This window comes from Crotalus tigris, unplaced genomic scaffold (assembly GCF_016545835.1).
Source record: "Crotalus tigris isolate CLP2741 ecotype Arizona unplaced genomic scaffold, ASM1654583v1 scf7180000019068.10715455, whole genome shotgun sequence".
NCBI classification, from domain to species: Eukaryota; Metazoa; Chordata; class Lepidosauria; order Squamata; family Viperidae; genus Crotalus; species Crotalus tigris.
In genome coordinates, this window is record NW_024097358.1 from 2,732,338 (window position 1) to 2,745,229 (window position 12,892).

General features: G+C 41.4%; 1 protein-coding gene across 7 annotated transcripts in view; it reads left to right on the top strand.

Moving 5' to 3' along the window:
- The window catches only part of LOC120315173 (apoptosis-enhancing nuclease-like), a 49,553-nt gene extending 44,851 nt beyond the window's left edge, over positions 1-4,702 (top strand). For all 7 annotated transcript variants that reach the window (XM_039359096.1, XM_039359099.1, XM_039359097.1 and 4 more), the window contains 3 exons: positions 588-1,308; positions 1,861-2,061; positions 2,463-4,702. In XM_039359096.1, coding sequence (XP_039215030.1) covers positions 588-1,308; positions 1,861-2,061; positions 2,463-2,666 — 1,126 coding nt within the window. In that variant the 3' untranslated portion in view covers positions 2,667-4,702. The remainder of the gene's footprint in view (positions 1-587; positions 1,309-1,860; positions 2,062-2,462) is intronic.
- The last annotated feature ends 8,190 nt before the right edge of the window (positions 4,703-12,892 follow it).

Sequence of the window (12,892 nt, forward strand, 5' to 3'; positions counted from 1 at the left end):
ATATTTTAAGTGCAGTGTTTATCATGCATTACAGGCCATTTCTCTTAGGAGGTAGCAGTTGTCATCGCCTACAAATAGCGTTTTACCTAAGGAGTTTTCAGAATTATAGAGTGCTTCTCTTGGGAGGTGCATTTATGTTCTTTTCTGGTCTCTGGAAGCTGGAAAATTATTATTACTATTCTCGTCACTATGGAGATTTTTACTTATTTAAGGCTGCCTAGTACTTGAGTAAATCAATTTTCTGGAGGCTCATATTACAGTGAATTATAAGCTAATTAGACTAAATCTATTCTGCATAAACCACAAAAAAATCCAAACTAGCATTAACAGTTTATGATACTGTGGCTTTTAACAGCTAGGCCATTAATTGAAATGGTTAAATAAGTTGTATGGACAGTCATGGCTTCCTAATTTTGACATAATGCTTCATATCCGATAGAAAAGTTGAATACTGTTTTTCCATTTGCAGATAAAACACTTTTTTTTCTATCCATTGACTTCCTTATTCTCAGACCAGAGATTTTTCTCAATTCACATTATTAACTGGCTCACATCTTTTCTTTCTTTCTTTTTTTTTTTTTGGGTAGGATATCTTCTAGCACCAAATTTGTGCCAGGGGTGATGAGCCCAACAAAGATCAACCAGGTAGGGAGCCTGGGGAAGATGAATGTCCCGCTTGTCAAATGCCCCTATACCAGAACGGATCTAAACCATAATCTCAATCAACTTTGCTCGGATGACAAAGCTGGCATTCAGAAAAAAAAGAAAAGCCAGAGGCTCCAGCGCTACTTGATGCGCAAAGCAGTGGAGCAAAGTGGACACCTAGCAGCCCGAACAAAGGAGACAGGCCTTGCTAGGACCAGAGAGGTCTCTGAAATGTCCGTGGGAAATGGAGGTAACCAGTTTCACCAGAAGGATATGATGACAACTCAGGAGAATCCTTCCACATCTGGTGAAGCTGTGTCCATTTCCTCTGAGGAACTAGCCAGGCAGCCATCGTCTTCCCAAGGTCTTCAGAACCTGCTAGCCCGCCCCAGCATCTCAGAAAAAAGGCCTGCTTCCTTCCTGCGTCAGACACCTCAGAAATCTGTGAAGCGTGTGGCCATTGACTGTGAAATGGTAGGCACGGGTCCTTCTGGAAAGACGAGCGAGTTGGCACGCTGTACGGTGGTGAGCTATGATGGTGATGTGATTTATGACAAATACATTCTTCCGGAATATCCAATTGTAGATTATAGGACTCGCTGGAGTGGCATCACCTGGAAGCACATGAGAAAAGCAATTCCTTTCCGGATTGCACAGGGTGAGGTAAGCAAAAGGGATTAATTTAGGGGTAGGCTCCATGCATACAATGTGAGAGGTTGAGAGATGCATAATAACAATTCAACCAGAATCTGCAATAAAATGCAGAATGGTAGGCAAGCAACAAGGCTTTTATCCACAGTCATAGCACTGTAAAGTTGGAAGGAGCTATTTCAGCTGTACTCTGGCTAGTTCAGAAATTAGACATGGTTTTAAAAAAAATTCCCTAAGTGTTCCTACAAATTTTCAAATATCTAGATTAATTGGAAAAAATCAGTTAAAATGTGAGTGGGTGAGCAGATGGATGGATGGATAGATATTGATAGAAGATAGATTGATAGATATGATAGAAAATATAGATAGATGAGAGAAATAGATATAATAGAAATGATAGATAGATTAGAAATAGATAGAAATAATAAATCGATAGAAATGATAGATATAATAGAAATAATAGATAAAAATGATAGAGAGAGAGATCTTGGTCTGCTTGTTCAAGTGACCTACAATCGTCCTTTCCTGAAGGCAGTGGCGAATTAACCTTTTTCACCTTTCTAGATCATACAGATTTTGAAGGATAAAATAGTTGTGGGCCATGCTCTCCACAATGATTTCCGAGCCTTAAAATATTTTCACCCCCGAGCCTGGAGGCGCGATACAAGCCAGTGTCCTCTGCTGAAGAAGAAAGTGGCCTCCACTCTGAAGCCATCTATGTCTCTCAAGAGCCTGGCTGATCAGCTGCTACACAAAAACATCCAGGTAACTCATCACCATCTTTCATTTCCTCAAGAGCACTAAAAAGCAGAATTGCGCCGCAAAACCCTAGCATCCTTCAGCTGCTTTACATCTGAAAGTTGCTAAGTGCACCTTGTTATTTTGATGTGAGGTGTTTTTTTTTTGCAGTTCAAGGGATATTCCTCGAGATCCTTAAATATCCCGTAGTGTGCTGCGATTGCCCAATCACCCTTTGGGGGTTTAGCAAAGGTATATATAAAATCGTCTCTTATCATCCAGCAGCGATGTGTTTGGGCGGATGAATTGCTAAGGTTAATTTTGCTCCAAAGCCTTATTTTTTTTCTCAGTGCCATTGTAACTTGGAATGGTCGGTAAACGAGGATTTACTTGTAATGTTCTGTGGGTTTGTTTTTTTTTCCCCTCAGGTTGGCAAACATGGGCATTCATCTGTTGAAGATGCTCAAGCTTCTATGGAGCTTTACAGATTGGTAGAGTTTCAATGGGAGGAACTACTGACTCCACATCACTCCACAAGCCTTTCAGATAGCATCCTGGACAGCGACACTGATAACAGTTGCTACATGGATGATCAGTATTGGCCCAAGGACCTTGATGTAGACTGCAAATGAAAGTTCGGGTTTTAGAAAGAAATTGTAAAGAAATTACCCGGCCATTCTGAAGAGAGAACTTGGTTAAATGTGAGGATTTGTGTCTTCCAGCATCATCGAAGCAGTATTATTTACATTTGTTTTCCTCAAAGGGTGTAGACGCCAAAGAAAACATTGAGCCCAAATAAGCTTTTTCAGTTTTGAACCTTTGAGCATTGTGCCCAAAGGAACTCCAGCTTTAAGCCTTTGAATGTTGAGGGAGAGAAGTTTATCCATTTCCTTTTCAGAAAGCATCCTTCTCAATTCTTTTCTTGCAGAATGAATGATTATGAGTAAACTGCTGAATCAGCCTAGACCTGGGGGGGGGGGAAGGAGGGAGAGATCCTTTTCAAGCTGATTGAATTACTTTCCTTTTACTCCAGGCCTAATTTTGGATTTACTGTCTCATTAAAATGCTGAATGAAAAAAACAAGGTGATGCATTTCCAGTCTTAATGCTGTGGAGCTGTGTAGATGTCTACTGTGTGTGTGTGTGTGTGTGTGTGTGTGTGTAACAATCCAACTGATTTACGTAGTATTTTTTTTCTTCTGTGTAAACCACTTAGGAATGCGTTCGTATGCTGAAATGTAACCAGAACCATTGGGTCATGGTTACATTCAGTAACACTTCCTGCCGGGATAATAGCTGCCAAAAAAAAAAGTGTTTTGTATCCCTAATTGTGTTAGTGATAGGCTGATTTGCATATTTTGAAAGTTTCCCTGTTGATGAGTACATCCAAAGGGAGTTTGGGACCACTTATGCAAACCATTTGATATCTTTCCGCAGCAAATTCCAGCTTTCTGCCTGGAATAGTAGAACTCTTGAGTTGCTGCAAATTCCAGTTGAAGGATTATGATGCTGAACACACACACACACACACACACAAAGGGGGGGGGTGAACCCCACAGATGATCAAAGCTAAACTAGGCTTTCCAGAATATTAAACAGAAGTAGGAATTAGCCATCTCTTAAAACAAGTGTGAGTTAAGCATTGAGCGTGAAAAGTGCCTCTCTTGTTCAATCATACTGTTCTTCTATCTAAAATCGGAAGTTAGAGCAGAGTCATCTTCATTGCTTTCACAGTTGCTCATGACTTGGGGTTCAAATGGAAAAGCTCACCCAAAATTCTCTGGTGCCTTCATCAGATTGAGTCAAAGCTCTCTCTGTTTAGAAATGGGAAAGCTGCTATGCTTCAGAATTAGTTCCCAGCATCCCACATGTTTGGAGATATTGCCTGGAACTTCTGAGGTTGATAGTTCATTTGGCGGGATGTGCGCATGTGTGTGCATGTGCTGTCTTGGTGTCATTCCTCTACCTGAAGCTGGATTGATGACTAGTTAAATTTTTTTCATGTGCCTATGTGCCTTTAAATTAAATTGCACTGTGGTGATTGATGCTTTTTTCACATACACCTGCATGCACATCAGAGAATTCTCAGAGCAAAACCACTGGCTGCTTTGTAGTTTGAGGTGGGGCAGGGAGGATACACAATTTCTTGAAAGAATGCCATTGTTTTACAAAGTACTCCACGGGGAATATTTCTTTGCATTCTGTCCCAAATTTCCCACCCTTCATGTTTACTTCAAATGCTGGTATGCAGATTAACACTGCTTTAACTGCCTTAATTAAAAAAAAAAAAGCTTCATCTTGATGTGTTGAGTTGAATGTCTTCTTTGGTATCTGTGTTATCTTTTTATGCATGAAAGATTCGTCCATTAAGCTTCTCCCAGCTGGAATCTGAAATTATGGAGTCCACAAATAAGCTTGCTTCCTTCCCTTACGTTTGTGTAAACTAAAGCCAGGCCTTAATTCATGGAGTGGGGGGTGGGCTCAATGGTCTCCCTGAGATATCTAGAACTATGGTTAAAAAATACCCAGAAGATCCACAGGTTTCCAACTCCTGACATGAAGAATACTAATACCAAACACTGTATATTTTATTCATATGTACAATGATGTATATATAATATTGTGTAATGAATAAATAAAGGTATTTCTGTTTGCATCAAAAAAATAAAGGCGGTCAGCTTGACAATGCAATGTTTTCCTGCTGAAAAGAAGAAATAAAATAGTAACCAAGATGACAAAATCTTTCCTCTTTCTCACCAAGTAGCTTGTTTCCCCCCCCCCCCCTTTCCAGCCTTTCTCTAGCACTATTTTACAGATGTTGATATCTTCCCTAGAGTGAAACACTCTTTGGGGCTAGCCACAGAGAGGTTTGTTGAAATGTCACCACAAAGCTTCATTCTAAAGATGTGGCTCATTTACTCATTAGGTTTCCAGTTGAAGAAGAAGAAAAAAGCTTTATACATTTCACAAATACATTCATTTTCCTTTTGACTTTCTGGGCTTTGTCCGAGAACCAAGATATTCAGATTTTCCAGACATAACTGCAGCAGTCTAAGGGATTTAACCATCAGCCAAATCTGTGTTGGTCATAATAAAGAGGCACTTTAAGACCACTATGGGCCTTTGTCCTCAAACCTCAACTCTAGTTCCAAGCTGACCTATGTCACCTTCCATTATTGCCAACCTCAACACAGAATGAAACTTAAGTTTTATAAGTTCTCCCTCCTACTCATCAAAGATGTGCACAAAAAAATTAAGACCAGTCTTCTCCTGTCCTTCAACTTCCTTAATTCATAATGGGGGTCATTAGTTGAAAAGGGAGCATCCCCGTACTTAAAAAAGTGCCTGGGAAAATGTGAATGGGAAGTTAAGATGAGTTAAATTCTGTGCAGAGATGGCAGTCGGAGCAAGGATGAAATAGGTATCTGTCTTTGGAGATTCTCAATCATCCAGGGCATGATTGTCTCAAAGATGCTTTTTCAAAAGGCAACTGGACAGACTGAATTCTTCACCCTTCTTCAGAACCAAAGAAGCTTCTTGGATGAGAAGCGAAACGTCTTCAAGGAAAAACAAAGGGAGTCCAGGGGCTGAATATTTATTGAGCGGCAGTATTTTAAAGAATTAAAGCAGACCATTGAGGAAAAGAAAAAGAAAAAGCATCTTTGGGACAAGGATGAAATGGATTCTCGACAGTAGGAAAATGACCTCTCTCTTCATCCCAACATTGCAGGGCTCAACAATTTGGAATTATAAATGTGAGTCACTGGTTCCAGAGGTCCTACATCTGAATTGACAAAAATGGGCCCAAATTCTGAATAGCGTGATATTACAGAGGTCCTTAATTAAGGATAGTACAAAGAAGTGATATGAGGCTGTCATTGCTGCAAAGTTGCAATCAATACATTCTGATTACTGTAGTGATTTTGAAAGATGACCTTGATCTTCATATTATTATTTTTTTTCATTTGTTTAAGGGAAGGTTAATGATGTCTTTATGGAGCAGATGGGGAGAGTCCTGCAGTGTTAGCTTTTGAATATAAGTTGGATTTGTGCAATGCAGATGATTCTCCAAGGAGCAAACAAGCTACCACATTTTTGTTGCTGCTTTTCCAGCCAGTCAGGCAGGCATATCCTGTCTGTTAAAAAAAACTCTTGACTGGTGGGGTCCAGGAAGTCCATGATAGCAGTGTTCCAATATCTCAGGAGTTGCCCCAAAGAAGAGGGAGTCAAGCTATTCTCCAAAGTGCCTGAAGGCAGAACAAGAAGCAACGGATGGAAACTAACCAAGGAGAGAAGCAACCTAGAACTAAGGAGAAACTTCCCGACAGTTAGAACAATAATCAGTGGAACAACCTGCCTCCAGAAGTTGTGAATGTTCCAACACTGGAAGGTTTTAAGAAGAGACTGGACAGCCATTTGTCCGAAATGGTATAGGGCAGGGGTCTTCAAACTTGGCCCTTTTATGACTTATGGACTTCAACTCCCAGAATTCCTCAGCCAGATGACCTCTAAGGTCCCTTCCATCATCATCATCATCATCATTATTATTATTATTATTCTCTGCCATTGCCCCTGCCCTATGGAATAGCCCCCCCTCCCCACAGAGGTGAAGCCGTCCCTCACTCTCCTGGCCTTCCAAAAAAGGATTAAAACATGGCATTGCATGAGGAGCCCCAAGGAACATGCAGTCCTGGGGTTCGTTGGTGCCACAGGAGCCTTCCCTTCCCTTTTGTCAACTAATTATTAAGAGTATTTAATGATTCTTGTCTCCCTAAAAAAATTATTATTTATATATATATATATATATATATATATATATATATATATATATATATATATATATATATATATATAAAATTTTGCTAAAATTTAACTTTCACATTTTAATTTTTATACAGGTAGTCCTTGACTTACGACCACAACTGAGCCCAAAATCTCTGCAGTTAAGTCAATCATTTGTTAAGTGAATTTTGCCCCCATTTGACCACCTTTCTTGCCTCAGTCGTTAAGTGAATCACTGCAGTAACCCGGTTGTTAAGGGATTCCAGCTTCCCCATTGACGTTGCTTGTCAGAAAGTTGCAAAAGGAGACCACGTGACACACACCCCACCCCGGGACAATGCCACTGTCATAAATAGGAACCAGCTGCCCAACATTTGAATTTTGATCCTGTGATCATGGCAATGCTGGAAAGGTCCTAACTGTGAAAAACGGTCGTGAGTCACATTGATCGGTGCCGTTGTAACTTTGAAAGGAGACGAAACAAACTGTTGTAGGTCAAGGAATACCTGTGTTTTTAATATTCTCATGTCTCGTGGAACGCCACCCAAGGCACCCTTTCGAAGGAGTTGAGCCGTTCAGAAACATGAAATACAAATAAATAAATAATAGATCTAACTAGGAAGGAAGTATCCTCCTTCGTCACCTCTAGCTTTCCTGCCCTACGATATGCAACACCCCAAACTCTGGAGTTCTTCCAGGAAAAAAATATGGTCCTCCACAAACATGAAGTACCCCAACCCACCAGCACCACCACCTCCCAAGCTTGTCTTGTAAGACCCTGGCTGAGGCTGAGTGTGCCATCTGCTGTGTCTATACAAATAAACTGGCATGTCAAGTGACTGATTCTTTCATTATGTCTCTCTCCCTCTCTCACACTCCTGGTGTTATTTTCTAACAACTCATATTTTTTATATAGAACCGTAGCAAGTTGGCCTCTTTTTTTTTTCCCCTCTCTCTCTTTGAAAGGTTGAGCCAAGCAGATGGAAAACTCTGCTGGTTTTTTACTATGTTTTCCCCTAAGTTTGCAAACTCAAATTTTAATAAGTACATTATAGTCGAAGCACATTCTCTATAGCAATGCCACAGTGTCAGGATTTGAGGAGGTGGCTTAAGTGAGAATTGCCTAGCCAAAGATGTGAATCCAAAATAATTGTAGTGGTGGGGCTTTGGGGCTACTGGGAGATCTTACATCCTACAGAATAACAGAATTGGAGCTCCATCCGCAGGATGCAGGCAGCACACCAAACCATGTACCCTCCAATCTGCAGAAAAAACTCTCTCCACGTAACTGGTCCCTGGTGCCCAAAAAGTTGGGGGCCTCTGTTCTAGTCCACCCCCTGCTTAGGCAGGAAAAACTATACCATTTCAGACAAAGATCTTGCTGCTGAAGCCTATTGTATGGGTACAGACATAATCTAGTCAAAGATTAGCCCAGTGGTGGTGAACCTATAGCACGGGTGCCAGAGACGGCGCTGTGCGCAAAAAAAAAAAAAGGTTCAATCAGTCACTCAATTTCAACTTCTTGCAGGAAAAAAAAGATCTTGCAAAGTTGAAATTGATTGATTGAACTTTTTAGTCCCACCCAATCTGCCATTACCACCACATCCACGCCCACCCAATGGGCCACACCCAGCCAATGGGCCACACCCACCCGGCACCCGACGATGCATAAGTGGGTTTTCGGTTGCAATTTGGGCACTTGGTCTCTAAAAGGTTCGCCATCACTGGATTAGCCATTCATAATTGAACAATGTGTGAAGTTTGATTAGTGTTAAACCTGGTCTGTTTGTTTGTTTGGAGTTTGGCTTTCTGTACGAACCCAGCCCTTTTGTTTGATTTATGATTCATTATATTGTAAACCCATTTATTCAGTCATCACCTTAAATGTCTTAGGGAAAGCCGAGATCAAGGATTAGTTCAGGATTCAGGACATCAACTCCCACCCATAAAACTGGATTAATTTAATAAATCAAAGATTAAAAATAGCCATGGCGGGGATATGAATGCAGCCTCTAATTAGCACATCGAGCGAACATGTGAATGAGTCTCCTGTTAATTTTTGTAAGAATGAAAGAACTCTCCATTTACAACACCCACTGAATTTCAGCTGTTTCCTTAAATTCTCCCTACAGAATTAGAAGTGATTCAGTCATCTGATTATACCCAACTCAGAAAAATCAAAGAATTAGCCTGTATAAAGGTGAGAGGCTGGAACTGGGTACTTTTTCATGTCTCCCAGATCCAGAGATTTGAGGCCCAAAATATGTGAGTCAACATACTCACCCTGAAGGAATTCAGTCACACTGAACCAACGTCATGAAGAGATGTTGCTATAGTATATTCCATCTTTCATCAAGGCTTCTGGAGTCAACTAGGATCTGTCCATGGTATTGAGGATTTTTGCTCATCATGTCATACCCTAAGGCAGGGGTCTTCAAACTTGGCCCTTTTATGACTTGTGGACTTCAACTCCCAGAATTCCTCAGCCAGGCACTTAGATATTTGAACTTGTTTTAGCTTCAACATCCAAATGGGTTTTCTGTGGCTGACTATGTCCCAACATGAGAATCATTTTATAAATAAGTCCATTGTGGACTTACTTGTTTTGTAAATGCAGTCATGAGAATGAAATATGCCCTCCCACCCACCCACCCCAAAAGACTGATGTAGTCAGTCTTAAGCTTGATGGGCAAAGTGACTGGGTTTAAGGCAGTTTCCTAAGTTTCCTCCCATAATTAGTGGGAGTTTGGTGAACTTTTGCTGCGTTGACCTTCTATTTTCAAAGAAGCCCTCCTGAATTATTGAAGGGAACGAACTAGTTCTTTCAGCCTTGGAGCTACTTGCTTTCCAGTGAGAACTTGTGTGGGGGAAAAGGACCTTGGAAATGAAATTCAAAATCTGAGATTATCATGTATTCTTTGGAGAAACCTCTTCAAACTCTATTGCTTGACGTCCTTTGAAAGTCTATCTGAAAGAATATTCTTTAAGAGCGAACATCCAGCTTGGTGACCAAATTGAACTGAACATTTTATTTATCGTTAGAACTCATTGCTGGGAGGAGACGGCTATTAAATCAACTTCTGACTAGCAGCTGTTGAGAAGGAAACAATTGGAATGTAGCATTTTCCGTTGACACAAAGCATCTCCCATATGTATTCCTTTTAAGTACTAACTGGAATAGTTTCTGCTAAATTGCATTGTGTAGGTGGGTTTGGATGATAATTCCCAAGATTCCTAGAGTGCCTGCTGCCCAAATAGTATGTTCTGAACTGTCCACCCTATGGATGTAGAGAAGACCACATGGAAGCAATTATTTCATTATTTGGAGCTTACTTTTAGTTTCACTCTTGCTTTAATTCAGTATTTACTTCTTCCCATGTTTCTCTCTGGAACTTGATTTAAGAAAGTGATCAGGGACAGCTCTGTCTTTAGGCAAACTGAGGCAGCTGCTAAGAAGAAGGAGGATTCAGAGCAGTTAAGGTGTTCGAAGGCAAAGGTGTGAATATCCTGTGGCTCGCCCTGAACGTTTTAAACTGTCAATTAAGATTTTTTTTTCCCCACCATCAATATTGAAATCAGATTTCACTTACAAACTAGCAATCTTCCTTCTGTGAGAAGACAAAGGAAATCACCGTGACCTAGGACAAATGGGTGGGTCTTTTCTTATTGGTGTGTGGCTATTCCCTTCTTCTTTTAATCATAAAATGATTCCAGCCCCCATTCCTTCTAATTTCGCGAGAGCACTTGACATGGTTGGGAACCATTGAGAAATAGAAGGAAGTGGAGCAAAGACTGCTGAGTAACAATGTAGGGCAGGGGTAGGCCACTATGGCCCCTTTACAACATGCAGACTTCAACTCCCAGAATTCCTGAGCCAGCATGTCTATCATTCAAACCTGCCCACACGATATAAATTAGCAGAAACTGTTATAGGTATAGTTGCCCACCCCTAAGGTAGAGTAATAATCTACTCTGCCACGTTTGCAACTATTAGGTAATCTTCACCCCAAAGAAACTTCACAGTTGCAGCAAAGTATTTTTCGCATCTGGAAGCAAGTCGTTCCACTGATTAATTGTCCTGTTAGGAAATGGCTCCTTAGTTCTAGGTTGCTTCTCTCCTTGATTAGTTTCCATCTGTTGTTTCTTGTCTTGCCTTCTGAGGTTTTGGAAAATAGGTTGACCCCCCCCCCCTTCTTTGTGGCAGCCCTTCAAACACTGCTATCCTGTCACCCCTCGTCCTTCTTTTCACTGGACTTGACATACTCCATTCCTGCAACTGTTCTTCACATGTTTTAGCCTCCAGGCCCCCTAATCAACTGGTGGGTCCCCGCCCCAAGTGTTGACCAAGTGAAATACTACATCATCTCAACTCACTGCAAAGTTCTACATTTATAATCCAGGACATCACTTACATCAGGTCCGGGAGAGTCATTTGCATGTTTGTGCCTTGATTTTATGCAAATGTTGACACTCTTTGGTTTTGCTTGGGCAAAGTGACTACCTTATTCATAATGAATTGGAACAAAGGAGAGCTTTTATCACTGAGACATATTATCACAGCTGCTGGAGCTGATAAGTGATGATGATGTCATGGAAGTGACCCTTTTCCTTCCCTCCCTGCCTCCCCACCCCCACGAGCAATAAAAAAAAAAAGGCTGGCAGGGTCTGAATTGCTTTTCTCTTTAGCAGCAACCTGATAATCCACCTAACACCATTCTGAATCCGAACTTCACCCCTTATCGCGTCGCACAAATTTCCAGTAAGAGGCACAGCTCACAAAAATGGATTTCTACCTTGAGGCTGATTCCTCGGACTTAGAATCGCTCCATGAAATCTAATTGGATCAGGAAAAAAAAAAACTCACCCAGTTATGGTGGAGGGATTGTTTGCTAGCATACATTTCTAATCAACACCGACAAAATAATGTCCTTCCCTCCATTTACAGGAATTCAGCTATAACCGCAGCAAGTGACTAACGTTGCTTGATGTCAGAAGAAGAGCTAAGTAGAATCAGACTTGATAGGATTTAAATTGGAAACCAACGGGACATTTCAGTGCTGAAGCAGAGTTTGGGAAGCTGAAAAGCCGTTTCAGACTTTTAAAATTAACCAGGAGTTAATTTTGACTTTAGCGTAATGTGACTTTATGCATAAAGGTAAAGGTGAGAGGTTCTTCCGGACCTCCATGTGGGGTGAGGAAGGGCATCCGCCCAATAAATGCTCAGCTACATCCAATGGCCGGGAGGATACCCCAGATTAAGGGGTTACAGGGTTGTTAAAAGGGGATGTAAAGGAGAAGGTAAAGGTTTTCCCTCTCCAGTCATGAAGGCAGTGCTCATCTTAGCCGAGGGAGTCAGTGTTGTCCGAAGACATTTCCATGGCCATGTGACCAGCAAGATGATACACCGAAGCACATGGAATGCTGTTAGCTTCCCATCAAAGTGGTACCTATTTTTCTACCGCATTTGCATACTAGAATTTGATCTAGAATAGAACAGAGCTGGAAGGGACCTTGGAGGTCTACCAGTCCAGCCCCCTGCCTCAAGCAGGACGACCTAAACCGTAACAGACAGGTGATTGTCCAGTCTCTTTTTAAAAACTTCCAGCGATGGAGCACCCACGATTTCTGGAGGCAAAGCTGTTCCACTGGTGGATTGTCCTCACTGTCAGGAAGTTTCTAGGTTGCTTCGCTCTTTGATCAGCTTCCAACCATTGTTTCTTGTCCTTCCCTCCGGTGCTCTGATGAACAAAGTGACCCTCTCTTCTTTGTGGCAGCCCCTCAGATACTGGAACACTGCTCTCATGTCTCCCCTGTTTCTTCTTTTCTTTAGACTGGCCAAACCCAAGTCCCGCAGCCGTTCTTCGTACGTTTTGGTCTCCAGGCCTTTGATCATCTTAGTTGCTCTTCTCTGATTTTTTTCCAGACTCTCAACATCTTTTTTGTGATATGGTAACCAAAATTGGCTGCAGTATTTGAGGTGTGGTCTTACTAGGGCTTTATAAAGTGGTACGAATACTTCGCGTCAAACTGCTAGAGGGGCAGGTGCTGTGACAGGTAATAGGAGCTCACCCTGTTGC